At 54.5% G+C, this 26833-nt stretch overlaps 1 protein-coding gene across 3 annotated transcripts; it reads right to left on the bottom strand.

Annotated features, from left to right (window-relative positions):
* Positions 1-5689: 5689 nt before the first annotated feature.
* On the bottom strand, positions 5690-25378 carry LOC138186518 (T-box transcription factor TBX20). Of its 3 annotated transcripts, XM_069126474.1 has the most exons (7): positions 24262-25378; positions 22148-22530; positions 16136-16388; positions 14313-14586; positions 13428-13592; positions 7341-7417; positions 5690-7259 (listed from the first exon to the last, which is right to left on the bottom strand). In XM_069126474.1, the coding sequence occupies exons 2-7, from the start codon at positions 22524-22526 to the stop codon at positions 6626-6628; spliced, it is 1782 nt and encodes a 593-aa protein (XP_068982575.1). In that variant the 5' UTR covers positions 22527-22530; positions 24262-25378; the 3' UTR covers positions 5690-6625. The 3 variants fall into 3 exon arrangements, with proteins under 3 accessions (XP_068982575.1, XP_068982573.1, XP_068982574.1); XM_069126472.1 differs by having other exon boundaries at positions 22148-25378; XM_069126473.1 differs by having other exon boundaries at positions 5690-7247; positions 22148-25378.
* Positions 25379-26833: the final 1455 nt, after the last annotated feature.

The following is a 26833-nucleotide window of genomic DNA, read 5'->3' as shown; positions in this document are numbered from 1 at the left end:
TCCGGGACACCAACAAAATTTCGGCCATCGAGTCGACAACCTCCGCTTCCCTCCACCCTTCCATTCGTTCCGCGTAAAACGCTTCTCTAAAATCGAACGAAGTCCGCGTGTCTCGCATCAAGAGACACCGTGGCAACTCTAAAGGGGGAATACATCGTCGATACGAAGAGCGCGAATCCCACGGAGAATTTAGCACGTCGATGGAACGACACGGAAAGACGACACACAATCGTCGACGATCGTTCTCGTCGCTCTTCTCTTTGCTCGATTGGCGCGTCGCGCCGTGGACGCGCATCAGTGTCGCGGATGAGCGCGAACGCGACGAAGACGAGCGACGGACGGATAGCTGGACGTTCGTTGGGTAGTTTGGCGGTGAGGAAAGAGAGTTCGACGGGAAGAGGAGGAAGAGAGGAGAGTGGCGCGAGGGGGTAAGCGGGCGGATATGTCCGAGGTAATCGAGGCTAGGGGTCATCCGGGTCGCAAGAGTCACGAGTCACGAGCGAGCGGCCGCGAACAATGCCGAGAGACCCGTCTTCGTCTGCTTCTTCTCTCTTTCTTCGTCCGCTTTCCTTTACTACCCTCCTTCCGCTCTATCTCGTTCCTGCCTCTCCCTCTTCGTCTGCTTCGCCATCTTCTTCTTCTTCTTCCTCTTCTTGTTCATCTTGTTCATCTTCCACTTGTTCGTCATGTCGATACGAGTTTTCTCGTTCGCCGATCTCCGCTTCGATTCTCTTTCTTCGATTCGATTCCACCTTCCGAAGGTGGAACAAACCACGCGTCGCCTCCGTGCTTATTAGATTCGATCCGAGCAACAGATTAACATTGAAACGAACGTTATTTATGACACGGTATCGTTGCCGAGCGGTCTAGCGATGATGACCCGCGATACTCGTTTCGCTAGCGAGACTCATCCCGAGCACGGGCTCTCCTCTTCCTTTCTTCTTTTCGGGATTCTTTTCGGGAATGGAACTCGTACCGAGAGGAAAGGCGCTTGGGAGACGACGCGCACACGGTGCACACCGTTGCGACGTTGATCGCCGCTGGATACGGTCGGAAAACGATCAGGTGGTCGAAGGAGACGAGGACGCAGCTAGCGGAGTAAGATAATCGAACGGACCGAGAGGAAGAGATACGGAGAGAGGTCTCCCACGCCACGAACCTCGACGGGGCAATCGAAGACGAATTAACGTTGCGTGATGCGCGTTGATTTGGCTCGATAGCGAAACAACGGACACGATTACGTACATCCGATCGACGATGCGGAGAGGTGCGCGCACGGAGGTTACCGCTGAACCTCGAGGCTCGGCTGCGTGTCCTCGCGACGCGATGTGCCGCGCACGAAACGCCACGGAAACGCCAGGGAAACGCCACGGTGCTCGAGCAGCCTCTGCGTTTAACCGGCGTGTCGATCGTGCCAATTTACTCTTCGCTCCGACGTGCTTTCTCTCCCGTGAACCCGTTCTGGGGGTTTTACTCGCCAACGAGAGGAAAGGAATCCGAGTCGAGAGTCGAAACGCGGACAGAGGTGTTGTTCGCTGGAAGAGGGAATCGCCGTGGAGCTACCCGTGATTGGGCTTCTCCATAGCATCGTCGTCGTCGTCGTCGTTGGTATCGAACATTCCGCTCCAACTGCAACGGTCAATTAAGTACGTACGAGCGTCGAGTCGAGAATAAACGTAGGGTGAAAATCGCTCGTAACGCAAAAAAGAAAACTTGACTTTTTCGCGTGTGGAGAGATACGCGCGAGCAAGCAAACTCAGCGGCGAGTTCGAGAGTTCGACACCGGAGATCGTCCGAGAGCGAGGAGAGTCCGTGTCGAGCGACGCTCGTGGGCCCGTGAATTATCGGGTTCCTGTTAGTTGCGTGCCGAGTCTCGCACACCTCGGGCGAACGGCTCGTCTCCTCGCGACAAGACAATTGCCGCGCTTCCTGATATAGTTTGCCGCCTTTCCAACTGTAACGAGCGGAAATTCTCGAACCGCGCCGCTCTTTCCTCCTCACGAAAGCCCTCGCTTTCTCGTTCTCGTTCTTGTTCGCGCTCGATCGTTTTATCGGCGAATCACGGCTGTTCGCGCGACTCGCTTGTAACGGATTTGGCAGCGCGATGCCGAGCGAAAATCGCCGCCGGGGATAAACGCTTTAATTTAATTAAGTTTTTTCGGATTTACGGCCGGATAATTACGGGGCAGCGCGTCCTCGTTCGTGCACGGTTCGCCTCTTGTCGAGACGCTTTACAACGCACCGAGCAAATAAATTAACCCCGAATACGGGAGTGGAGCTGGTCGAACGAGGGACCAGCCAAACGCGGGAATAATATTTCGATTTGAGAGAAATAACCGAGGTCTAATCTGTTATTCCCCCTCCGAGCGTGACGCAGCTCCCCTCGCGCGTTTACCAACGATACGTGACAGCTTATTTCCCAAAAGAAATGCCACGGTGCTCCCCTCTGTAGCGCGTTCGCTGCCTACCCGCTAATAAAGTTACGTTCGACTTCATTTGCCTGTTACCTTGCCACTCGCTCGAATTAGACGGGAAAACGGAGAAACGAAGAACTCGCCCTGTTAGCGTGGCGCATTTTCCTGGCGCGTGTGGACCAGCATATCGAGGCTGGAAGGGGAGAGGGTGGACGAAGATTCGGAGAATACGTATCTCGGCCGCATCGACGCGCGAGACAACTCGACTCCGTTTTGCTTCACTCGCTCGCTTTCTAGCCAAGCTACAATAGGATCGATATCCCGCTGGGGGATAAACCCCGTAATCCCCTGGCATCTGTAGACCACCTGCAGTCGAGCGTTTCGTCACGGACTCGTCGTCGTGCATTTTCCTCAGTGACACCCAAATCGGAGTCGATTCCAAATATTTAGACAAGCCTAACCGCGAAACGATGCCTATTGTCCTCGATCGATTCGATTGACATTGACGATTGCCTTTTTCAAAAATCCTTCGGAATTCTCTGATGTGTCGTGCACCGAAAGACCAGTTCGATCGCGATCGATCACGACTAAAGTCAAGAGGTCTTTCTGTTGTGAGTAAACCGGTCGTCGAAAAGTCGAAGAAAAACATCAGCCCGGCTCGACCGACTACCGGACCTTTTCTGACGACAGGGATGAAATCGCGATGAATCGCAACGAGTCGCAGGAATTTCGTCGGCCGACCCAACTTCTCGTGGCCGAGTTCGATCCGCAAGGCGGGGACGGGAAACGAAGAATCTCGTTAGATCGGACTTAAGCGACATTCGAGCTAGGGGCCTGGAGAAGGGCCGTCTGCTGGAGAGTGGCGTGCCACCCAACCAAGAACCACGGGACAAAAGAAAACCGAATGCTCGAAGGGCGAAATACGAGCCGGCGCTGCTTCCTCTCTCTCTCTTTGTCCCTTTCTCGCCTTCTTCGCGGTTCGCGCGTTCCTCTCGGACAGAGGCAGCTCTATTCGCTCGCTCGTTCGTTCGTTCGCGTGCACGACCTACCGCGCGACGTTCGCCAATCTCGCCAACGGATATAAGCATGTAGCTCGATCGTTGAAAGATTGAGAGCGGATCTTGACATCGAATCGAAGAGAACGCACAGAAGATTGAATTTCGACGGGAGCACCGGGGTAATTTTGCCGCGATCGGAGGAGAACGTGCAGCGGGGACTTTGATATCGGGGATGGCGAATACACCCCAGGCCCTGTATCCCCGGCACGGTCGTTGGCAGCGCATTGGCAAATTAATTCGATGAATTAATAGGCGCTTCGGCGAGCGCGCAGCGCAGCACGCCGGCAACGAGCGGCCAATTCGGAGGCACGGGCTGCCCGAGCCAGCTACCGCAGTGTTCCGGAGCCACCCACGCGAAACGATGCCCTGTGGTTCGCACCTACGTGCAACCGCGCGTACCTACGCTACCGCCGCTTTTCGAGAGCCAATCGATACCGGTGCCATCCTCGCCACCGCCATTTTATTTCGCGGCAAGCCCTTTTTTACCCCTACTGCCGCCGCCGCCGCCGCCGCCGCCGACACCACCGCCAAACCTCGACCGCGGCAATTTTTAGACGGAAACGGAATCTAACGATCGCTTCGACCATCGCCCTCCGACTCTCTCCCTCCACTTCCCTTCGCGATCCCACTTTTTCCCAACGATAACTGCGTTTCGTCCAACGCGGAACGATGGATTCGTTCAGAAACACGTCTCTCTTCCAACATCCGCCGTTGAGTGAAAGAGACGGGACGTGCAGCGTTCAGAGTCGTGGAAAAAGCGCGAGGAAAAGCTGAAAGGCGAAGGAAAGGAGAGGGTGAGAAGGAGACGAAGGTGGAGAAGGACGGTCCGCGGCAGGCAGCGTAATCTAAACGAGCGATCGGGATCCGATCGAGATCTGATAATCGAGTTGTTGGCACCTGTGGCAGCGGACATAATTAATGTCGGCTAGGTGCTACCGGCTGCCCCTCTCCCCGTCCTAGTCCCGCTCGTTAATTCCCGGCGGGACATTACCGAGCAAATTAGGCGAGCCAAGTCTCCTTCTCTCGCTCGTTTCTCCGACGCGCGCGCTTTTGCCTTTTCTTCGTTGCCTCGTTGTCTTCGTTAGACACGCACACTGGTACGCGTTTTTCGCCGGCTTTCGGTCCCGAAACACGCGGAATGAAGTGGCCAAGAATCGGTCAGGAAGTGGGCGTTCCACCGCGTCGACTTGCGAGAGCCAGTAGAAAAGGAAGAAGAAGAAGGACAAAAACGAGAGCAAAAAACAAGAATGAGAACGAGTAAAGTGAAAAGAGAAAAATACGCTATACGGTTATCATCGTCTGCGTTGTTCTTACTCTTTTACAGATTTTCCCTCTTCCTCTCTCTCTCTCTCTCTCTCTTTCTCGATTCTGTCCTCTTTCGCCTCGCTTTCCTCGTTTCCACGAGGATAATCGACGATTCGACGCGTTTTCTGATCTCGAACGTTCGCCTCGAACCGTACGAGCAGACTGTTATTAAAAGCGTGCGCGACTAGCGTTAAGGAATGAAAAGTAAAAGGAAAAAGGGCGAGTTCGAGATGCGATACGGTCGAAGGATACGATAGGATAGGAAAAACTCGGTGAAGAAGGTTCGGCGGTGTTTCTTGTCCCGGACAAGCAAAGTAGTCTCTCTCTCTATGGCTGGGGAAGAGGGTGAGCGTCCGAGCAGAGCCGTTAATGTTTTGTGTATTCAAATAAAGAGCGTCGATGCGCGCATTCGCACGCAACCGGCCTCGACCTGTGTCGGCCAGAGTCGAGCCGACTCGTTCAACGGTTAATGGCTTTATAATGCCTTCGTTTCGCATTAAAACGCCACAACGGTGCTCGCCTCCGATTCGCGGCGATATGTATGTATGCCGCCTCCTCTTGCCAGAAACATTTCTCGCCCGGACGCCTTTCTTTTCCGCACCTCCCGAACAGGCAGATCGACCGACGATAATCTCTCGAGCTAGTCGAGTCGTTTTCTTCGGCGATCCCGTGAATTCAAATTTCCAAGGCGCGTCGTCGAGAGGTTCGAGGGACAAATCCGGCGCTTTGTCCGGCCATCCTACGATCCCCGGTATTCGGTTAACCGAGGGAATTGAAATTGCCTATCCTGCGGAATCCGTCGGATTCCCTCTCGATGTCCGCGCGTGCCGCCAGTATCCCGACGATCTGGCGACCATCTCTCGACGAACCAGGAAACCAGCTTCGTTCGAGGAAAAATTCCGTTTTCACCGGAAGGGAGGAGTTGAACGGTACAACTCGTGTGTCATTACCGAGGCGACGGATCGATACTTCGGTAGACGCGGTGCTGCGTGGCAATTCGTCGTTGCCACGCTTTGGAGCGAAGAAACCGGGTCCGGATGGAGATAGGAGCGGAACGAATAAGTAGCTGCTGGTTGGTAGTTGGTAGTTGGTAGTTGCTGCTGTAGGCTTGGTACAAGAGTTTATTAGGGTTTATTTACAAGGGAACAGCTTGCACAGCGATATTTTATGCATCTTCACAACACAAGCATCAACGATATAACGCTCTATGCTAACGCTAATCGCCGATACCGGCGACAATGAATCGTCGCTTAAGCTATTTTGCGTGGAAAAGACGCAGAGCGCGTTCTCTTCGGACACGAACGCGCAACGTTCCGCTCTGCGTTTCTCCACGTCGAGTACGGAGTTGGAACATAAATAACGATAACGATAACGATAAGTCGTGATACGAAATATACAACTTATGTTACACGAACGAAGTCGATATTACCTAGGTCTCGTGAATTCGTACGTATATATGTATAGCTATATACAGTAAAGGTCGTCATACGATTGATCGCTTAAGAATGCACATACGTGCGGCCAGGGGATCCAACAACGACCGTACCGTATATACAGTGCTTCGTCTTCGTCTTCGTCTTCGTCTTCGTTTTCGTCTACGTCTTCGTCTTCTTCTTCTTCCTCTTCTTTTTCTTCCGCTTCTTCCCGTTACGTTGCTCCGATCGAAAACGCGAATTCTGCGACGACGTGGTTGTTGCCAGTGACGATTCCCGGTGAGGATCAGACACACGGAAAGAACGACGAGAAGCGTGGCAGCGGGTCTCGTGCGGGGAGAAGTCGAGTGGTCCCGAGGTCGTGGAAGAGTGCGCGCGCGCGCGCGATACGGCGGCGCCGAGGGGAGGACGTCGACTACGACGGCGACATATCCTGGGCGTCTCTTCCGAGACTGTCTGTCGGAGAAGGTGTCGCTCTTCGCGAGGGCGAGGGAGAGAGCGATGGCCCGACCGGGGTGGAGGACTTGGGGGCGGTGGCCACGTGGTACGGAGAGAAACGATGGTGCGCCAGAGCCAAGGCCGATGGGTAGAGAGGCCGAGGTGCCGCTGGCCCCGTGCTCGGACTCTGCGTGCTGGACCCTGCCAGCTGCTGTTGTTGTTGTTGTTGCTGCTGCTGTTGCTGATGATGCGCGGCCGCGAACAGCGTCGGCCCGATCGACGAAGCCCACCACAGATGGCCGAGCTGTTGCTGCTGTTGTTGCTGCTGGTGTTGCTGCTGCTGTTGCTGCTGATGGCTGGTGCCGGCGGACGAGGCGCCGGGGTAGACGAGAGCCGCGGGCCCGACCAGCTGAGCGTACGGGCTGACCGCGACCGCCGCCGCGGCCCGAAGCAGCATCTGCGACCGCGCCGCCCACAGCGCCTTCTCCTCCAGGCTGAGGTTACCCACCGCTCCGGCCTGAAGTTGATCCATCTCGAACGGAAGCCGATGGGGAAACCTCAGCGATTGCTGCTCGGCCAGCATCGACTCCATCGTCTCCCTGAAAGGGAAGCTGCTCGATTACGCGCGTATTCGCTCTCGCGGCGATTAGAGTTCGTCGCGCCGCGTCCGTAAACACGTTCCTAAGATTTACCTCTCGAAATCGGTCAGACGAGACGAGTCCCGAAACCCCTTAGCGAACGGATTGCTGTCGATCTTGAGCTTCGTGATCTGAAACAGAAAAGTCAATCTTGGTCGTCGATTTTCGTCAGCCGCCGTCGATTTCCCCATCTCGTTACCTACGACGACTTTTCTCCAGTCGGAAGTTACGTCATCGTCGGCCGCCAACGACGCGTATCGGAAAACGGTCGACCGTTTCGAAACGGTTCGTTCCATCGATCGAGAATCAACGGCTCGTAAAATTAGAAGAAGCCGGGAAAAACGACGCGGCGTTGCATTCCAGATAGGAGAAGGGTCAGAACCGGGGAACGAAGGATCACGGTGACAGCGAGAACGAGGCGCGGTCATTCGATTTCGCGATCTTTCGAAATTCGCTGGAGAAAGTTGGCAGCTAGAAATCTACCCCAACTGGTCTTTGCGAGGGCAGCGTTCGGCCGTTTCGCGTTACCGCCGCCATTCGGCCACCCACGATGCGGACGGAGCAGGTGGCATCGGTCAAAGTCGAATTAGCTCGGGGTGACGAGATTCTTCCCGTCTCACGCTTCCGTAAACCCCCGACGGACGAAAGATTCCTCTTCCCCGCACCTCTGTCGTATCCAAATACCGAAACTATCGGTCGCATTCGAAAAAGGAAAACGGTATGATTTCGCGGGGCGGTCGACTTGCTTTCTCGCTTTCGACGAAAAAAACCGTCCTTCGACTCGTCCTCGTTCGTTTCTCTCCGAAAATCCCCCGGAAGGGAAGGTCGAGATGGAAAGGTTGGAAGAGAGAGAGAGAGAGAGAGAGAGAGAGAGAGAGAGTGAGGGAGAGGCGGGATGTAAGAGAGAGAAAGCATCCGCGCGTGTTTGTGAGCGAGCGAGAGAGAGAGAGAGAGAGAGAGATAGAGAGGGAAAGAGAGAGAGAGGGAGAGAGAGAGAGAGGGTCGGGAGCTAGAGTCGGTGTCGAGTGGGTGGTCCAATTACCCTACGGTTTCGCGCTCAGGAGCAGCACGTGCAGCCTGGTAATAAGACTCTTTCGTTCAAAGCCGAGGCTAAGCCGCGCTAAGCCCGGAGCTGCCTCGGTTTTAGTTACGATTCCGCTGACATCATTAGCCAAACATCTGGCCCACCTCCGCCGTCAGCGTCGTCCTCGTCGTCTAGCTACTTACTTGGACCGCGCGCGTCGTTCCGCTTCGGTCTCCGCGCGGCGTCGTTCTCTTTCGGCTGTGTTCGTTTTACGATCAGCCGGGCAGCTATAGTTCACTCGCCTCGCGACCATACGCCTATCTTTGAAATCGACCAGCGCGGCCGCTACTTTGCGCGAACCGTTCGCTTTGATATCGTGCAGCTCCTTTTGCCGGATTCGAACCGGTGACGGACTGGACTCGCCGCCACGCGTCTATCGCGTCGGCGGTCTCGCGACGAGCACCGATTAATTTAGCAACTCGACGCGCACGCGGCTACGCCTTCTCCTTTCAGGCAAATCGAGAGGCGCGCGCCGCGCGGCTACCGCTTTTCGCCTGCGTCCGTCTATCGACACCGACACCGAACGCCAGTTTCCAAGGAATGCGAGGCCACGACGATCTCGCTCTTTATCCGGATGAAAAACAAAATTCGCTGGTCGATCGTACGCGCGGCTATCCCGGCAAACGGTGATCAAGTTATACGATTTCACTGACACGATCCGACCAAACGGTTGGACCACTTCCCAGACCGATTTACAGCGTCCACGGTGGACGCGCGGCGAGTGCTACGCCATGATATATTTCCTCGCCCTCTCGATGCCAAACCATCGTCGGAACGTATAAATCGTAGCAGCCAGCGGTGCACCCTCCTGCCAGATATTTTACTCTATATCGGCCGGGATAGCGGGAATCGCGAAAAAAATACCGGAGATTTTTGTCGTCGCCGGTATCGGTCGATGCGCGAACGAAGGTCGTTGCCCTCTGGTTTCGTCGGATCGCCGTGCGATTCTGCAGGACCGACTCGCGAATTCGCCGCTGCCAACGACAGGCCGACGCGATCGACGATGCACGGAACAAAGTCCACGGCGATCCGTCACGCGATATTCGCGAGCGTAAACCTCGTACTCGGCTGGGCTAAAGAAGGAAAGAAAGGGGCGCGGTTTTCAGGACACGAAGTACATAATTTTCAACGAAAGCTGAACAAAGGCGCGGTTCGATCGTAGTCGGTAGCTCGAGGACCGATCGAACAACGTTTGTTCATCGAACGACAGGTAGCCAATTACGTCCAGCTGCGAAGCGCCGATGAAAATTGAGAGAGAATTTGCGAACGCGGTGAGCGGGCTTGCGTTTCTCTCTGTTGGGACCGATCGGTTCTTCGCACTCGGGGGAGTTTCGACCGTTTCCATTCACGAACCGCTTGTCGCGAAAGAAAGCGATTCGACCTGCTAACGCCAGCATCGATCGATCGTCCAACCATATGAATTTTTTCGCGTTTCGACCGAAGAGAAAGAGAGGGAGAGGAGAAAGAGAGACATAGAGGAGTATTCCCTCGCTACATGGTCCGATTCTGCTTCGGTCGCTCCCTCCACAGAAGCTCCGCAAAATGAAGCCGTAGGTAATTGAAAGGGATGCTTTCGCACCCGGTCCGCTACTAATAATAGATTTAATAGAGACGCGCTCATCGAAGAAGGGGTCCCGCGCTCGCTCGGCTTGGAAGCTCGGCGCGCACCACGGCCGCTATTTAGTGCCGGTTGCGCGCTGTCATGCTCCCTAAACTTACTCTTTCTTTCGCTTTCTCTCTCTCTCTCTTTCTCTTTCTCTCTGTTCCTGGCGTTCTCTGTCTTCTTCACAGAGCGGCGTCTCGTCGAGAATTCGCGTTGTCGCGAACAAACTTCGCGAACGAAGCGAAATGTTCGTGGTTTGGCGTTCGACGCGCGCACGACGAAATCGAAGCGTGGCCGTGTGTGTCCCGGTGGCCGTAAGTAAGTACACGCGTGTGTGCCAACCGACCAGCCGCCAACGCGTACAGCCGCCGTGTGTGGTTTCCAGAGGGGCCTCCTCCTCTTCCTCTCTCCCGCCTCTGTCTCATTTGAACGCGATTATTTATGTTTTCTTTCGTTCGTGCATGCCGACGCCGACGCCTGCAGCCACTAAAACCATCGACTGCTTCTTCTTCTTCTTCTTCTTCTTCTTCCTCTTCTTCCTCTTCTTCCTCCTCCTCCTTCTTCTCTTTCTTTTCTTTCATCTCCTCTTCATCTCCTTCGCTGTTTCCTCCTCTTCTCCACCTTCTTCTGCTTCTGCTTTTGCACCCGCTCTACCTTGTTCCGCGACGCGCTCGACCCCCTCTTCTTTTTACGTTAGCGCGTCCTTACTTCTCGCTTCGTTCCCTTTCCTTCTTCGTTTCGTTTCTCCCCGCTTCTTCGCTTTTTTCACGGTTTTTCTCGGAATTCACGAAACGTGAAACGACTTAGCAGGCAGTTGCCCCTCGTTTCAGCGTCGAGCAGCTAATTAGCCAAAGTATAGAGGCACAAGGTATAAAAAGATAGCGACGCGCGATTTATTACGACGAGAATTTTCCACTGCGATGATCGCGATCACGATTACACCGCAATTATTACGAGGCACCGCGTTGAAACCGCGTTTATCTTAAAACACCTTCCGGCGATACGTCGTCGTTTTTCTCGATTATCTTTACAAACCCCGAAATCGTTAAACGAAACACGACGAATACGTTTAACTCGCGTCTCTCTTCGAGCCCTATTCTCCGGTAGAGTTACTTACGCTCCTAACGAACGTTATCTCTCGGGCCAACGTCGTTATCTTCGTCCTAACATCGAACGAAATCGGAGAACCGCAACCGATTCGAGCCGATAATTCCAATGGTGGCCGAACAGGGAAACCTCCGAATAGTGCGTGGAACGTGGCAGCCTGCCCGTAGCTATACGGTAGTAAGTATTTACATACTTATGTATCTACGCATCTATTCCAGAAGCGTAAACGTCGACTTTGGATAACGACGGCCCGTCCACGACGACCACCACGAGCGGGACGATTAGGAGCGGAACAGAACATGGGTCGCGGAGAGCGGGGCGGTCGAGTCCCGAGCGAAAGAGAAGAGGCAGCGAACGAGAGAAGGCGAGGAGACATCAGCTGGCGATAAGGAGCCGGCAGAACGGATGGAGAGGAATACCAACGGCGAGCGTGGCCAGAGGGAAGAAGAACGGCAGTTAGGTTATGAATTATGACGCGTGCGAGCGAGAAAGACGAATCGAGTCGGTGTTAGAGGTCGTTACGAGAAAGAGTCGGCTTGGAAAGACAAGAGGAAGACAAAAACCGTCCGCAACGATACGTAGTTCGTACACGGGAAGTGGCTGGCAGGGAAAAAAAAGTTGGTCCCTGCTAAACGAGCCTACCCCTCGACGATGACGAGCACGAGAAGAGCAACGGAGCCAGCGAACAAGACGAAAGACAACACCGAGAGCACGATAACGACGACCGACCGACCGACCGATGGGAGAGCCGCGAACCGCGACGAATCAATTTCGAGACAGCGCGGCGCGACGGCCGGCTAAACGAGCCAATGTCTCTACGCCACGGAAATCCTCTTGTCCTCGCTCCACCGCTTCGCTTTTTTTCTCGTGACACGCGATCGGAAGTATCGAGCGACGATCGCGACCGCGAATCTCCGCCTTCGCTTTTCCCTTCGTCGTTGCGGCTGTGGCGGTGAAAAGCGCGGTCGAACACGGTGATAACGACCAGAAGCGAGGACAAAGGACGCCGGAGATAGGAAAAAGAGAGTTACGAAGAAGAGCGTGCGAGGCCGAGGAGAACAGTGGGAACGGACGTTGGAAATTGGACGTAGGAGGGGGAAGGGGACGGAAGGAAAGGAAAGGAAAGGAAAGGAAAGGGAAGGAGAGCCGGGTCGAGGTAATTGCCGGGGCATCTCTTCGCACCTCATCATCGTCATCAACGGCTCCGACGTTCTCGTGGTTGTCGCGGACGACGAGGGTGGGTCGTCCAACGCGGACCACCCGTTAGCGCTTTGAAGCCGCTCCATTGCCTCGCTTTCCTCCTTCTCTCTCTTCGTCGAAACGACCGCAGTTCTCGCGGATCTTGCACTTTTCTGCCTTTATTAGAGGCAAACTACGCGGAGATGCCCGAATCTAAGGAATCGCAGAACGTACGGTCTGCGACTTTGCTCCGTCTTTCGTCTGGCGCGTTGTTCGAAAGCCGCTTCAGCAACTACGACGACGATAACGACAACGACGATTCTGGTTAGTTTGGAAGGAACAGAAACAGGCCGAGGATTCCGATCGCGTTGTTCGAAGAGAAATGAAAGAGGAGAGAATAGACGTCGAGCGTCTCTCGTGGCTTGAAAATCGGATCTCGCGTCGTGCCGCGGGCATCGCGACGCCCGTGGAATGCGAACGACCGCGACTCAGACCACACACCAGGCGGTCGCTGCTAAACGACTATCGTAAAATACGATTGCGCTGTCGCCCTTCTCGCGCTCCGAACCAAGGAATCCGTAGTTGGACGCGCGCAAGAAGAATCGTCGCGAGGTTAAATGTACGACCGGTCTCCGGCTAAGTCGTCGCGTTCCAACGCGAGCGTCCGCTAACAATTCAAAGCGGAAAACCACCGCCTGGAGTCACTGGAACGTCCCGCGCTCACCGTTAATTTAAATGTCGCGCAGGCAAGTCGAAAATTCGCGATGGCGACCGAATCCGCCGACTGCGAGAAGAAAATGTGGCAGCCCGGGGGTAGGACAATTTGTACGTTTCAATCGGTAGAGAGGAAACGATTATCCGAAGCGAAGGGCCGAGCGTCGAGCAGGCAAGAGAGGAAGAGAGCGAGAGAGAGAGAGAGAGAGAGAGAGAGAGAGAGAGAGAGAGCTCCGTTCCCGGGGGCACGTGGAAGACGCGCGATGCGTCACGGCGTGGCGCGGCAGGGCAAATCTCGACCGACGCGTCGAGGATCGCGTGAGAAAAAAGCGAAAAGGGCCAAGGAGAGAAAGCAAGGATAAAAGAGGGAAAAAAGGAGGAGAAAGGGAACTGGGGAAGGAAGGTGGAACGAATAAAAGCGTGTAACGGTAGCGAGAAACAAAGCAAGACTTACGAGTTGATTCTGATAGGCGGTGACAGCGGTGAATATCGCCTCTGGGAATATGAAGGTCTTGTGAGGTTCCTTTTCGAGGTCTGTTATCGGCTTGGCGGTACCCGACTCCGGTCGCTTCACCAGGTGAATCCTCGGTTGATATTTGTGCATCGAGTTCAACACCAGCTGGAAATCGTTACGAGTCGGTCAGAAGATTCGCAGCGCGTGGTATCTTTATCGACGCGTTTGAAAATAAACGATCGTACCGCGTTTAAATCGAACGAGAGTCTGTTACCACTACCATCGCGTAATCTTCGCGAACGTTGCGTCTCACCCCCCTCGACTGGCATCGATTCGACCGTATTCGGTGCACCGATTCGTCGCGTTTCTCGACTTCGGCCCGGTCCGTCCCGTTCTTCGTCTCTCGACCTTCTTCGATTCGTCTATCGCCTCGGGAAACGATAGATGGACGATACGAGAGGATCTCGACGGGAGAAAAAGCGTATGAATTAGGAGCACTTTGCTGGTCTCGAACGTTCCCCGCTTACCATTCAAAAGAATCACTTTGCCTTCGTCCGGCACCGTGTAACATCCTGAATACAAAATGAGTACCGTGAAGAACCGTAGCCACGATCGGGGTTCCTATTTACGTCAGTCATCCGATGAATTAAGGAGTCCGCTGCTGGCTGCCGCTGCCGCTGTCGTTGTCGGAGAGAAATCGAATACCAGGCCACGATACTGCCACGAACCCACCGATCGAAGCGACGCGTTGGATGCGTTCTCGTTTTCCCGCGAATCGGACGAAACGAATCGAAACGAATCGAAAGAAATCGAAACGAGTCGCAAACGAAAACAAATACTGTTCGATCGAACTACGAGCTTGGTCTTTGCCGCAAAGCTACTCACGTGGCCGTGCCTATCCATGTCGTTGTTGGTAAGCTTCACTTTTTCGAACGAGACGACTTGCTTTCGAAGCTGCTCGCCCGTAAAAGGTGAGTCCGGGTGCACGTAGAGACGAGCGGGCGCCGGAGGATCGGCCTTCCCAGCTACCAGCCAAGAGCTCCTGTGATACGCGTATCGATACCTCTTGTTATCCACAGGAACGATGTCCATCAGAACCGCGTATCGACTATCCGCCTTCAATCCGTTGAACGACACTCTGCACGTTGGAAACATTCTCCTGCGAAATAAACGATAGCTGAGCAAGAGACAGAGAGAGAGAGAGAGAGAGAGAGGATTATCGGTGGTCGAAAACCGTCCACGCCGATTTCAGGGTTAACGCGCCAACACCGAAGCGGACACCGAGGTGGTGGCAGGTTCGCTGGGTACCAGAAGAACCAGCAGGCAGAGGGGGCGGAGGGTCAGAATCGAGGAGGCAGAGGATGAAGCCTGGCGTGAATGTTTTGCCTCGGAGGCCAAACATTAATACCGTGTCGGGCCCCCCGCTGCTCGACCACTAAAACGCGGGGACACCCGCCGATCTTATCTACGTCTTCTCCTCGGTCCTTGTCGACTCGGTATGCATTCATCCCGCCAGCGCCACGAGCGTGAGTAATGCTTTTATTTATCAACCCGTCCTTTGTTAATGAATTGAACTCGCCTCGCGAGAGAAGCTAGCCTCTTCGATTCCACCTTCTGCCTACCCCCTGTACACGACCTCCTCACCCACGATCGAACCTCTAACCCCCGACTTCCTCTCATCCCGGGACGTCGCTTTTCCTTCCCAGACCCGCTCCCACGCCCTCCACCCTGTTTCTCGCGTCGATCGAAACCACGGCGACGATTCTTTCGTCGACGGGTCGCCGTCGTCGTTAAAACTTCTCGAAAAGCTTGGCAAATTTCCTCCTTCGGAAACGTTCACGCCCACTTGGCGAACGCAACACCCGAGCCGCTGCTTGGAAACGCCGGTGCCGCGCTTCGAAGACAGGGGTCTAAGGACACGGTCGTGCGAGAAGGGAGAATTTTCTGGCCGAGAGGAACGAAGGGGAAGGTCTCTCGAGTTTTGTCCTTTAAGTCTCTGCAAATAACGGGAAACGAGGGAGAGAGGGTAAAGACCGGGATACGACGTAGGAGGCGGAGGCGGAGGCGGAGGCGGAAGCGGTGGCAAAGGCGGAGGAGGCAAAGGCGGAGGCAGAGGCGGAGGCAGAGACAGAGACGGAGACAGAGACGGAGACAGAGACAGAGGAGCGGTGGCGAAGGCGGTGGAGGGTGACGTGGTAGAAAGTCGACCGGGTGAGGGACGATAAGTTGACGCGGGTGGAGGGTGCGACGAGCAACATCGCGGCGCAGATCTAATTACCAACGCGCGAGTAAACGCGCAGTAGGGTAGTGGAACCCCTTTGGGAGTCAGCGAACAACGAGAAGGAGCGGGAGCAGCAACAGCAGCAGCACGGATGTTGCCGTCGTGGCGGGCAATTAGGCGCGCGTCCGCCGCGTCGCGTCGCTCTCGTCCTTTCTCCGGTATTCGCCTCCCTTCCCATCGTCCTCTTCTTCTCGCCGTCTCTCGATAACGTCGTCTCGACGTTTGCCGACTGTTCGATCGCGTTCTTCGTTCAATTTTACTCGCCCGCCAGTTCGTCACGTACCGTAGATCGGCGATAATCGTAATCGAGGGAAACCGTTTAATCAAGTCCGCTTACACGCTGCGCGCCCGACATCGTCTTTACGCGAATATTTGAATTGGTTTTCCGTTCGCCCTCTCCAGAGACGCAAATCTGGGGGAACCTTACCTGCCAGTTTTCGTGATGATCATCTCGGTGCCTAGTTCGTTGAATTTATCCCATAAATCTTTCGTCTCGAGGTGACACACCACGTGCCTAAGCTCTTCGCAGTTGGACCGTTCCTGAAGGAGAGGATTCACGGGTGAAGCTGCTTTGCCGCTGGTGCTTCCGGCGTCATCCGTCTCTGGATCGTCTTCCGCGACGATCGCCTCCTGAATCGGTGGAGCGCCGCGGACCACTCCAGAAACGCTCGGTTCCCTTTCTGAAAAGCACGCGAGGGATAATGAAGTTGTAGGTATAATGTTTGCCACGGGTCGAAAGAGAGGATGAAATTACCGCGACAACCGGAAAAGGAAAACCGATCGAATCGTTTATCGATGAAAGAAACGCATGTATCGAGATACCGCGCACGGGTCGAGCTAATAAAAAGGCGTTAGCCACGACGACGGATAATTGATTAATCGGTTGCATCGTGGCTATCGGCAACAGGCATATAGAAACCTCGACTCGGATGCGGATAATCTCGCGCCTCTCCCTCCGTGTACATCGAAAGGTTCCCAGCTGCAGCGTGGGTCACGAACAACCACGAACACGTTTTGCGGCTAAAGCAGGCACCGCGAAAGAAAATTGCCGTTATCCCAAGTAGTAATTCGTAGCTAATGTCTTGTGACGCGATGCGACGAGGTGGGGTAAGGCGCGGAGTGATGCGAACCGCCACGAGGCATCCACCGTCTGTTGTTGCGAGAACCGTGTTCCGCGACACAATGACACTCATTCTCTCGATAATTAGTAGTCGTCTCGATCGTCGGTTTCGCAGTTGCGTAAACGCAATCACGCGACCCACTCGATCGGTCGACCGAATTCTCGAGCCGCGCGTCGCAACCAACCAACGCATCGACGAACCAGCCAACCATCTGTACCGCGAATAACCCGAAAGCGACAGCAGATCGCAATCTACCGCGCGCGCGTTCCTATAATTAATCGATAGTTTGCGATTTTCAAGGATCGTTCGTTCCGTGTTTTGCACGCCGCCGATAGGCTCTAGACCGGCGTAATCGAACGCGCGCGGTTCATTCTCCCACTTTTTCTCTCTTCCTCTCTTCGTCTCCCTCGGCATTCGTTAGAGCGTCTTCCCGGCCGAGACAATAACGACGCCGCGGTAGCGGCTGCTAAAGGATAATTATCCACTTACGACGGAGGTTACTTTAGTTTAACGTTATTATCCCGACCAATGCCGACCAAGTGGCAGCGGTTCGTGAAATTACAATCTTTCCGGCCAAGGTAAAACGGCGACGAACGCTCTTGTTTGCCCTCGCGCACAGATACCTCTCTCTCGCATCGGTTTTCAATTTGTCTCTTGCCGATTGCAATTTCGGAAATTGGATAGCGTGCCATCGCCTAAAACGGCGCGCGTAAACGCGTTCGATCCCGAGGGGTCGTTCGATCGCAAACTGCTCGTTACGACCAAGCTGCAGAACATCCGAAATTCGTTAGGTCGCGGCCGGGCGATGAAATTCTCGCGCGAGTTTTTTCAACGATAGCCGCCATCGAACGCGACTCTTCCGCCATTTCCTTCGTCTTTGGAACAACCGTGCAGAGTTAGGGACGCTCGCTCGTCCAAGAGCTTTCGAGAGGCAAGAAACGCGTGGCAAAATAGAAGAAACCCCCTGCGGACGAGGGTTCGCGAAATCCGTTCCGAACGATCCGTGATGAAACGAGAGAAACGCGTTCGCGAGTTCCACTCGGAGTGTTTCATTCGTTCGGCCGTTTTTTTCCAATCGATCGAACGACGACCGAACGCAAATCAAATCGAGTTTCACCGACTAACAAACAATTCCTCTCGATCGGCCGAACGATTAACTTCCGACACTCGATAAATTCGAGTTATCGCGAATAAATTAACAATAAACACTATCCGCTCTGCCAACTATTTTCGCAGCAGATTTTCTACGTCGATAACTTTACAACCGTGTATTTCACTTAACGCGGCACGCTTAAAAATTACTTTCGCTCGTTAAACTGATTCTCCTCGCTCTCAAGGGAGAGAAAAACCAATCGTTGCGTCTCTTGCCCCTCTCTCTCTCTCTCTCTCCCTCTCTGTCTATTTTCTTTTTATCCTCTCTCCCGTTTATGCTTGCACGGTTTTTGCAAATCAACGAGTTTCTTTATCGTTGCATCGCGAAGGATCGAGCGACCGAGCTTGACACGACAAAAATCAGCGACACTTCCGGCGTGGCAGGGATCGGGAGGGTCACGAAAGTCGCAGGGAAAGCCGGTGATTTTCCACCGTGGTCGCGACACCGACGATCCGACATTCCCAGGCTAAAGTCGGAGCGGCACTCGAGTTGCACGCAGGGCAAAAAGACGCGACATGAGGGCACGAGGGCAGCGACGGTGGCGGAAGTGGCGTAGGCGGTAGCGAAGGTGTCGTCGCGCGAAACGCGAATAACTGTTTAAACGGGAATTTTCGCGAGGCCGTAGCGGCTAATTGGCCGGTCAGAGAAGGTTGGCGCGATGTGTGGTCTGTCATCCGCGTATTTTTATTCGACACGGCGAACGGCGGTGTTAAACGACTGACGAAACGGATGACGAGTCGCCAGAACGGTTCGTGGCTGCGCGTCTGCCGACTGAGCACGAGTTTCGTTCGAGTTTACGAGCGACCTCGTCAAGTGAGTTACGGTTGCGAGTGCACGGCGCACCAGTGCCGCCGGATCAAAGACGCAAAGGAGGACAGATTGAAATGCGTCCCACTGCTAATGTCCTCCCACGAGATCTACGAGAACTTCAGCTCTTCCCGCCTTCTTCTTCGTTCGCGCGTCACGCGTTTCTCGTCTCGCTTTCCACCACGTCGTTTTAGGCTCGGTCCAGACGAGCGACGTTCTACCGTGCGACACCGTTGCGGTGGCGTTGGTAGAACAGAGAAACCAGGTATTTGTTTCAAAGTCGTCTATTTCGCGAGAGAAAGATACGTACACACGTATCTCCTTGTCCTTTCAACTCGTTGCCGCTGCAGCGATTTGCCGCAAACCGCTGGCTCGCATCGAGCCTTAAACTTGCCTCGCGACTCGCGACCCAGACACTCCTCTTTCCATATTTCTATGTTACGCCACGATTTTCTTCGCGGATCGCCGATTTCGTATTCCGCCGGCTATTTTTAATCGATCGCACCGCTCGATTCGATCAAGGTACGGAGTCTCGAAATCGATCGCGCTGTCTTTCTTTGTCCTTCGTTACGAAAGCTCTCGCGATCAACGTGACACGATTGCCTAACAAACAACCAAGTTCGCGTATCGACAACGATAATCGACGGGTTTTCTCTCTTATCGGTCGTTCGGTTGCCGCGAATCCGCGAAATCTACAAATTGCTCTGCGATCTTCTCGATTATCAAAAACGCAATAGGAGATATCATCGAAAAGCGAGCTATCGCGACAGCGTTCGATTCTCGGCGTTTCTTCAAAAACTCGCGTATCTCGGTTTTCTCGAGTGTAGCCAGCCTGTTACGCGCTATCTGATCGAGAGAGAGAAAAGGAGAGAGAAAGAGAGAGAGAGACTCAGAGCAATCGATCAATCTGTCGACAGGTAATTAAAAGAAGCATTTTGTTTGTTCGCGAAACATAAATTAATCCGGTTGTAACGAAGTACGTGCTCTTTGGATCATGTCCGACGGAATTCCCACGCGACCTTCTATCCTTCGAAACTCTCGTTTCTATCGTAACGCGAAGCAATTTCGTCACCCGGCAGACAAGTTTTCTCCTCGTATTTTGCAAACAACGTGGTTCACACACGCGGACTCGTCTCGAGACAGCGCCAGCGGAACACCGAAACGATTCGGCAAGATCGACACTGCGTCACCGACAGCCTGTCAGTTAACGTGGTCGCTAAACAACTCGAATCAACGCGACGTTGATCGAAACGAAAATCACCGTAATTTCTCCGTGCTTTCTAGCTTTGCCTCTGACTACGACTACGCACAACTATCAAAAGGTTTTAGTCGAGCAACGACGTGCGATGCAATATTCCGGCTGAACGAACCGTATCGCCTCGTTTCGCCGACCGTATCGTCCGTTCGTTTCGAGCGGACCACACGTTTGCGAACCGATCGTCGATAGATTACAGGGTAGATCGACACGCAGAGGCACGGTATACATCTTGAATCGTTAACGTGTGCTATAAAATGCGGCGCGAGGATTTCCCCGGAATCGTCTCCAACACCGTATTCGTTGTAAATTATCGTAATTGACATCTTTTGCGTTTGTCCGACTAAAAATCATCCGCGTAGCGGTGGAACGCGATAATCGTTCTCCCTTATCGATATCGCTTATCACTTATCATCTATCATAGCAAGAAATCTCGTTTGTCGCAAACTTGGGACACAAAGAGCTCCGATTCTTGGAAAGAGGAAAGAAAAAGAAACAGAAAAGAACACGGGAAAATAGAGTGCGATATCGTAACTACCGGCGCAACGGAAGCCCTGGCGATTGCCCGAACGGTAAACCGATTCAAGTGGGCGTCCACCAAATTGCAGATGGTTCGACGCGTATAAAACGTCTATCGGCCGCGTGATTTTCGCTCCGAGGTTCGACGTTTACGCGTCACAGACGACGAGTCGTCTGGACTCCATCTGGAAATCGATCGTTGACTTTCGTTGTCCGATGCGTTTGGTCGTCAAGTGACAACAAAATCCGGACGATCGTCATGAATCGAGGTTGGCGTTCGCCGAGCGAGGGCTACGGGGGTCCAAGTAGGCGTTCAAGCAGACATGCAAGCTCGTTGCTCGAGCGAGTCACTGATTACTTTTTTACGGATGACGTTCGCATCGAGTTGTATACGTCGGCGACAACGGTGTATCGTTCGCCGCTCGATAAGCGGCATCGTGTCGTTCGTCTCGTTACTTTGCCAAACGAAACGCTTTCAAACGGTTGAACGAAATTCGTACGCGAACGGACATGCAGGAACACGCTACCTCGGAAACGCGAGTCTCCGAGAGGCATAATTCGTCGCCGGTTAACGAGTCACGAGGTTCCTGAGTTTTGGATTAGCGATTTATTCGAACTAGGTGGCTGGCGAACATGAAAGGAGGAGGAGGGGAAGGAGGAGGAGGAAGAGGAGGAGAGTATTCGCGCGTGTCCAACACACGTGCACGCACACGAGAGTTTGGTCGATTCATCGCACCGTTTACCCAAGTTTATTTGGGAACGACGGTCCGTTTCCGTGGGTGAATTGCACCGTGGCCAACCGTAAATTTCGACCGCGTAGAATCTTCGTGGGCGATTATTCGCCGCGGGCGTCCAAGATACGCGATGATGAAACCAAACACCGTCGAGTCTCGTTCGGACGTCTGGCTGAGCAAAGCAGCCACGATCGTTTCCAGAATTCCGATGAGACACCTCACCTGGCTGCGCGAAACGGCCGTTTCTCGCCTGGCGAATTAACGCGCGCCCGGGCACAAACCCGGCTACATGCCGGTTCATTCACAATCTTCGCCGCTAAATAATTCATTAACCACGCACCAGCGCTCCGTCGTTCTCTACTTTTCTTCTTTTTTTCTTATCTCCCCGCATTCCCTCCTTCCTTCCCTCTTACTTTGCCACTCTCTGCCTCTCTGCCACGACAGGTAACCTTTCAAAAATAACGCCCTTCGCGATTAAGACAAACGCTACTCGTCTCGACGGCGATCGTAGTCGTGGTCACCGCCGTGGTCGTCGTTCTCGCTCGCGTTCGTCGCAGGTTGCTCGAAGAAACCGGCAACAACCAACCAGCCACGAATAACCGATAACCGATAGCCGATAACCAACGATCGATAGGATCGCTCTTTCGTCGGTCGCCTTTTTTGCTCGCCGAGAAAAACGACAGAGAATTGTGGTTTCATTATTAACGTACATACGTACATGGAACGCGAAGAAAAACGATTTCATTGCCCGAACTAAAGCTTAGAAAAAACTGCGGTGAGTGGCTCGACCCGATAACGAGACAGCTACGATCGGATTTCTACGTCGAGAATGAGGAAGGAAAGAGCTCACCGTGTTGATGCAATTTCCCTCCGCCGACGGCCTGTTGCTGCAACTGCCGATTATGATGAGGTTGTTGCAGCTGAGGCTGAGTTTGTTGCTGAACCGATTGCTGTTGCTGCTGCTGCTGCTGCAATGGCGAGGTCTGCGATTGCTGTTGCGTCTGTTGCTGCTGCTGTTGTTGCTGCTGCTGCTGCCTAGAATCTCGGGCCATGATGGCCGCGATGCTAAAGTCGGTGGCGCATTGGCGATTCGAGTTGCAGTTGTTGTTGAGATTGTTCAAGAGGCTGCTGTTCGGCGAAGGGCTGGAACTCTCGTCGCCGTCGTCGCGCGTGCAGCCGGGTGACAAACCGGTGGAAACCGCGGAGGCGGCGGCACCCTCGGTCTGCATTTTTCTTCCAAGAAACAGATGTCGAGATTCCTCGTCGTCCTCCTCGCTGCCGGCACCGCAGCCGCCTCCTCCTCCTCCGCCTCCGCCTCCACCGCCGCAGCCGCCACCGCCACTGCCACCGCCACCTCCACCACCGAACGAAGACAGCGTCAATCCGTTTCTCTTCCTGCCGCTGAGACCTCGCGACTCCAGCAACATCACCTCACGCTCTGCGTCTCGAACCTCGCTCGTCTGTCAACTATTATCGAGAGAAGATCGGTCTTTGGTTCGCTCCGGAAACAGTCGTTACCTGCCCGCCGATCCACCCAACAGAAATTTTCCACATTCTCCCGGGCGGCGATGCGACGATCGCGTCGCCTCGCCTTCGTCCCAGCGATCGAACGTTCGAATCTTTCGATCGAGCGCCAACAATCGACGATCGTTTTTGACGGAGAGAAACCGCGCCTCGCGAGGGTCGTCGACTCGCGCGACTCGGTGCTCGCGGACCGGGGTTAAGTCGATCGTCGAAGTGCGCGACGAGGCGCGCGCATCGCCACGGACACCAGGATGCGTCGAGTCTCCTGGTATGAAAAACGGCGGGCAAACTGTTCCGACACACTTTTCGCGGAACGACAACAACAACAACAACGACGACCACGACAACGATGACGACGACAGCGACGATAACGACGACGACGACGACACTGGCCGCAACAGGCGAGGAAGAGAGAAGTCGAGGGCGATTTTAGTTTGGATTTCGATTCGAGTAGAACGTGTCGCACGATATCGACGACTTGTATCGAGTCTCGGAGCGTGGAGAACGCGGTCGAGTCGAGCGGAGAGCGCGGACAGAGCGAGAAACGAGAGAGCGACCGGTTGCCCGACAGACTGACCCGCGCCACCGGCGGCCGGCTTCTCGTTTCGGCCCCCACCCCCGGCGCTTCGCGGCTCGCTCGAGCTCGATCGTCCGCGACGCGCGCGGCGAGACACGGGGTAGCGGGAGAGAACGCGCGCCACTCGACTCTCTCAGGGTGTGAGACGACGATGGGGCGGCCTGTTCAACAGGGAGAAAAGGCGACCCTAGCTCGGTAGGCGGTTCCCTCGAGCGAAGCTCCGCCCGAGCGATCAGCACCCGGCCCCGCCCGTAGTCTCTCTCCTCCTAGGAATTCGCCGAGAGGTTTGCGACCACCTTATTAACGCTTCCGTCCTTCTTCTTCGTGTCGAGCTGCACGCGCGCGCGCGCGATCGCCAACCGGCAGCCAGCTGTCTTTCCACGCGCGTACACCCGCGAACCGCGTTTTCTCTTCTTCTCGCGCGCTCTCTCCGCTCCTCCGCTTCCCCTTTCGACGCTTTCCCTTCCTTTCCCTTGGTTCCCGAGTCGTCGAAACGTTACCGATCGCGTTACCAGCCTCCTCGTGGCGGCGATCGTCACGAGTATAGTACCACGCCGGTGATGCCAACGGTGATTGTAATGGTCCTCTGGTAGAGTCGTTTGTAGCGGTGATAGTAGGATCCTATGTAGCTACGACGATGGAGGCAGCAGCGACGGTGGCGGTGGCTGCGATGGTGGTGGTAGTAGTGGTGGTGGTGATGGTGGTGGTGGTGATGGTGGTGGTGGTGGCGGCGGTGGTGGTGGGTGGCGGATCCGGCGGCGGCGGTGGCGGCGGCGGCGACAGCGACAGAGATGGTGGTGGTCGTCGCGAACCGTACCTACGTGCCTCCCTCCTCTTTTGCGGTTCTTCGTTGTTCCTCTTACCTCGACCGATCGTTCCTCCTCGTTCAGCAGCCGAGCCGTTTCGTCCGATCGTCCTCTTTTCTCCCGTCCAGGTTGGTACTTTCGGCACGGTCGGCCTCCCGTTTCTCCTCGAGCTCCGAATGCCCTCTCGCGCGAGCTCCGTGCGGACGAGTAAGCGAGGAGGGTGGTACGGCATTATGGTTCGGTACGCGGCATCTAGCCACAACAGCTGCCATTTTTTCTTACGAGAGGGGGCAATTGCTGACAGGGACCACCGTTTTCCTCTCTTCGTTCTGCCATTCCCCGTTCCCTCTCTTTCCGCCACCGCTCTTCTTCTCCCTTTCTCTCCTCCTCGTGGCTCCCTGGTTCTTTGCGCGGTTCCGTCGAGTCGTGCAATTTATCGTTTTACTGGCGGAGCTTTAAACGCGAGCGACCGGTAACGCCGGTGGGTGGTTAGCTGCTGCTCGGTCGGAGCTCGCTAACCACGGCAACCTAGCCGGCTGGTTGGGTACACCGTTGTTTCGTCGCTCTCGTCCTTCCACGGTCCTGTGGACGACGATTCTACACGGGGTCGATCGCCGTTGGGTGGAAGCGCGACGTTTCGTCTCGCCTTGGAAAACTCATCGGCCATCCGTAATTCGCCCGTTATGCCTGCGGCGACATGTCGCACGTTCCGACTCGAAGCGCGAAGAAGGCCGCCTCGTCGATACCCAACTATCGCGACAATCCTGCCGAATGTCGAGTAAACGGATTCGACGAGACGAGGATCGGTGCGGGATGCGCGCAGCTAACGAAGACGCGGCGCGTTTGAAAATAAGAAGCTGCTGCAAAAGAACGAAGCTACGCTCCGGGTGGTGGGAAGGGAGCAGATTGCTCCGGATATTATTATAATAAAGCAGGAAATTGCCTTGCGCGCTAAATACGTAGGTAGCGATACGTGTATCGCGCGCGATATCATCGGCGGATTATTGTAATTATACGGTTTAACGTGTAGAAAAAACGGGCCGCGATATCATTACGAGTTAGAAATTTCACGCGATTCAATTCCGTTATTATCCGCGAAAGATAAATATTATAATTCTGGAGCGAACCGCGGCAACGGCGAGATGGTGCCATCGGTTCTGCGATCGAACGAAACCGTGCTTCCTCCGCCGATTTTCCTCCTCCTCCTTCTCTCTCTCTCTCTCTCTCTCTTATCCGTGAAATCTTTTCGTTACGCTAAAAAATTCGACGTTCGTCGTATTCTTATCTCGCTGGAGAGCGGTCGGGCGGTCGGGTGGTCGAGCGGTCGCGTAGCGAAGCGAGAAATCGGCCATCGACGGACGGTTGTTTCTAATTACCGTTGTTCGTAACACGCGATCTCGCTCGTAACGCGGTACAAGGCACAAATACGTTAATTGCCCCAGGAATCGGTACGCTCTGGCAGACGCGCGATAATTAAACGTAACGACTTCGTTAGGCGAATCCCGATGTGGCGGCGTCTCCACTGGTTATTACGCCGCGGAGGCTGGCAACGCTCGCGTTTCACTCGACCGTCTTTTTTCCTCAAGATCGAAGAAATAGAGATCGAGCGGCGACGACGCGTCGTTTTGTTACCGCTTCGACGACTCAAAGCAGAGCAGAAGCTGTTACGATATCGTTTCCGGTCGTTTCGAGCCTTCCTTTTTCTAGACGAACGTCTCGCGGTTGTTCACGCCCAAGCGGCTACGATCCACGTTACGATCAGGTGAATCCGTTTGATACTCACGATCCAACGAAAACCACTTCAAAGGACCTCGCGTCAAAGCAGAAACTGCTTTCGACCGACCTAACTTTATGTATGTATCTTTAAATTCGTTCGACCGGTACGCCCTCACACTCTTTATTGCCGCGAGTGCGCCTTGCGTCGAGATATATTTAGTCGTCAAAAGCACGGGCCAACTATCGATGATACCGACGATGACCGACTCCCTGACGAACGAGCAGACGAACGAGCGGACAAACGAGCGAACGAACGATCGTTCGAATGACGGAGCTACGCGTGCAGATCGAATTGTTCCTTGCGAGCGAAAATTTCGCGCATTTTCATCGTCGTTAGCAGGACTTGGACAAATAGATGGGCCATCGACGGACCTCCCGAGAGATCGAGCGACATTGCCGCTCGGTCTCCGCGCGGTTGCTTCTCCAACTGCCGGTTCGTTTAGGGAGAACTCGTAATCTGCTTAGTCTGACGCTGATCCGGACAAATCGCCGCGCGGTTACGCGGCACTTATTCTCGTCTCTCGATGCTCGCGACGCGAGCACTCTCTCCGGTTCTACGTTTTGTCGTACGAATCTGATCTGATCGATGACGGTGCCGATCCGACTCGTCACGATCCCAAGATGCCGGTCCTTTTCTTCGACGAATTTATCTCGGAGAGACGCGAGCCGTGCGTTTGCATCGCTCGAAATCGGGGAGAAAAAGGGGAAGAGGAGCTCGTGCATGCGAGTTACGCTAGAGATGGTTTACGCGTAATTTGGGAGGCACGTGAAAAGAGTACCGCGGCTACCGGTCCTCACGACCCTGTAAAATGCTCGTAGAAAGACAGAGGTTAATTAAAACTCGGTCTGTTCT

Source organism: Bombus flavifrons, chromosome 13 (assembly GCF_040668555.2).
Source record: "Bombus flavifrons isolate JBK064 chromosome 13, iyBomFlav1_principal, whole genome shotgun sequence".
In the NCBI taxonomy this organism is placed as follows: Eukaryota; Metazoa; Arthropoda; class Insecta; order Hymenoptera; family Apidae; genus Bombus; species Bombus flavifrons.
The sequence above is the reverse complement of the archived record's forward strand: the minus strand, read 5'-3'. Positions and strand labels throughout refer to the sequence as shown.

Bases quoted from the DNA above. Each gene is read 5' to 3' on its own strand.
- LOC138186518 (XM_069126472.1), bottom strand. From the start codon at position 22,724: ATGTTGCTGGAGTCGCGAGGTCTCAGCGGCAGGAAGAGAAACGGATTG. The intron at 14,587-16,135 runs GTAAGGTTCCCC...TTTATTTCGCAG, and splicing joins ATCATCACGAAAACTGGCAG to GAGAATGTTTCCAACGTGCA. The intron at 13,593-14,312 runs GTGAGTAGCTTT...AACGATTTCCAG, and splicing joins ACATGGATAGGCACGGCCAC to CTGGTGTTGAACTCGATGCA.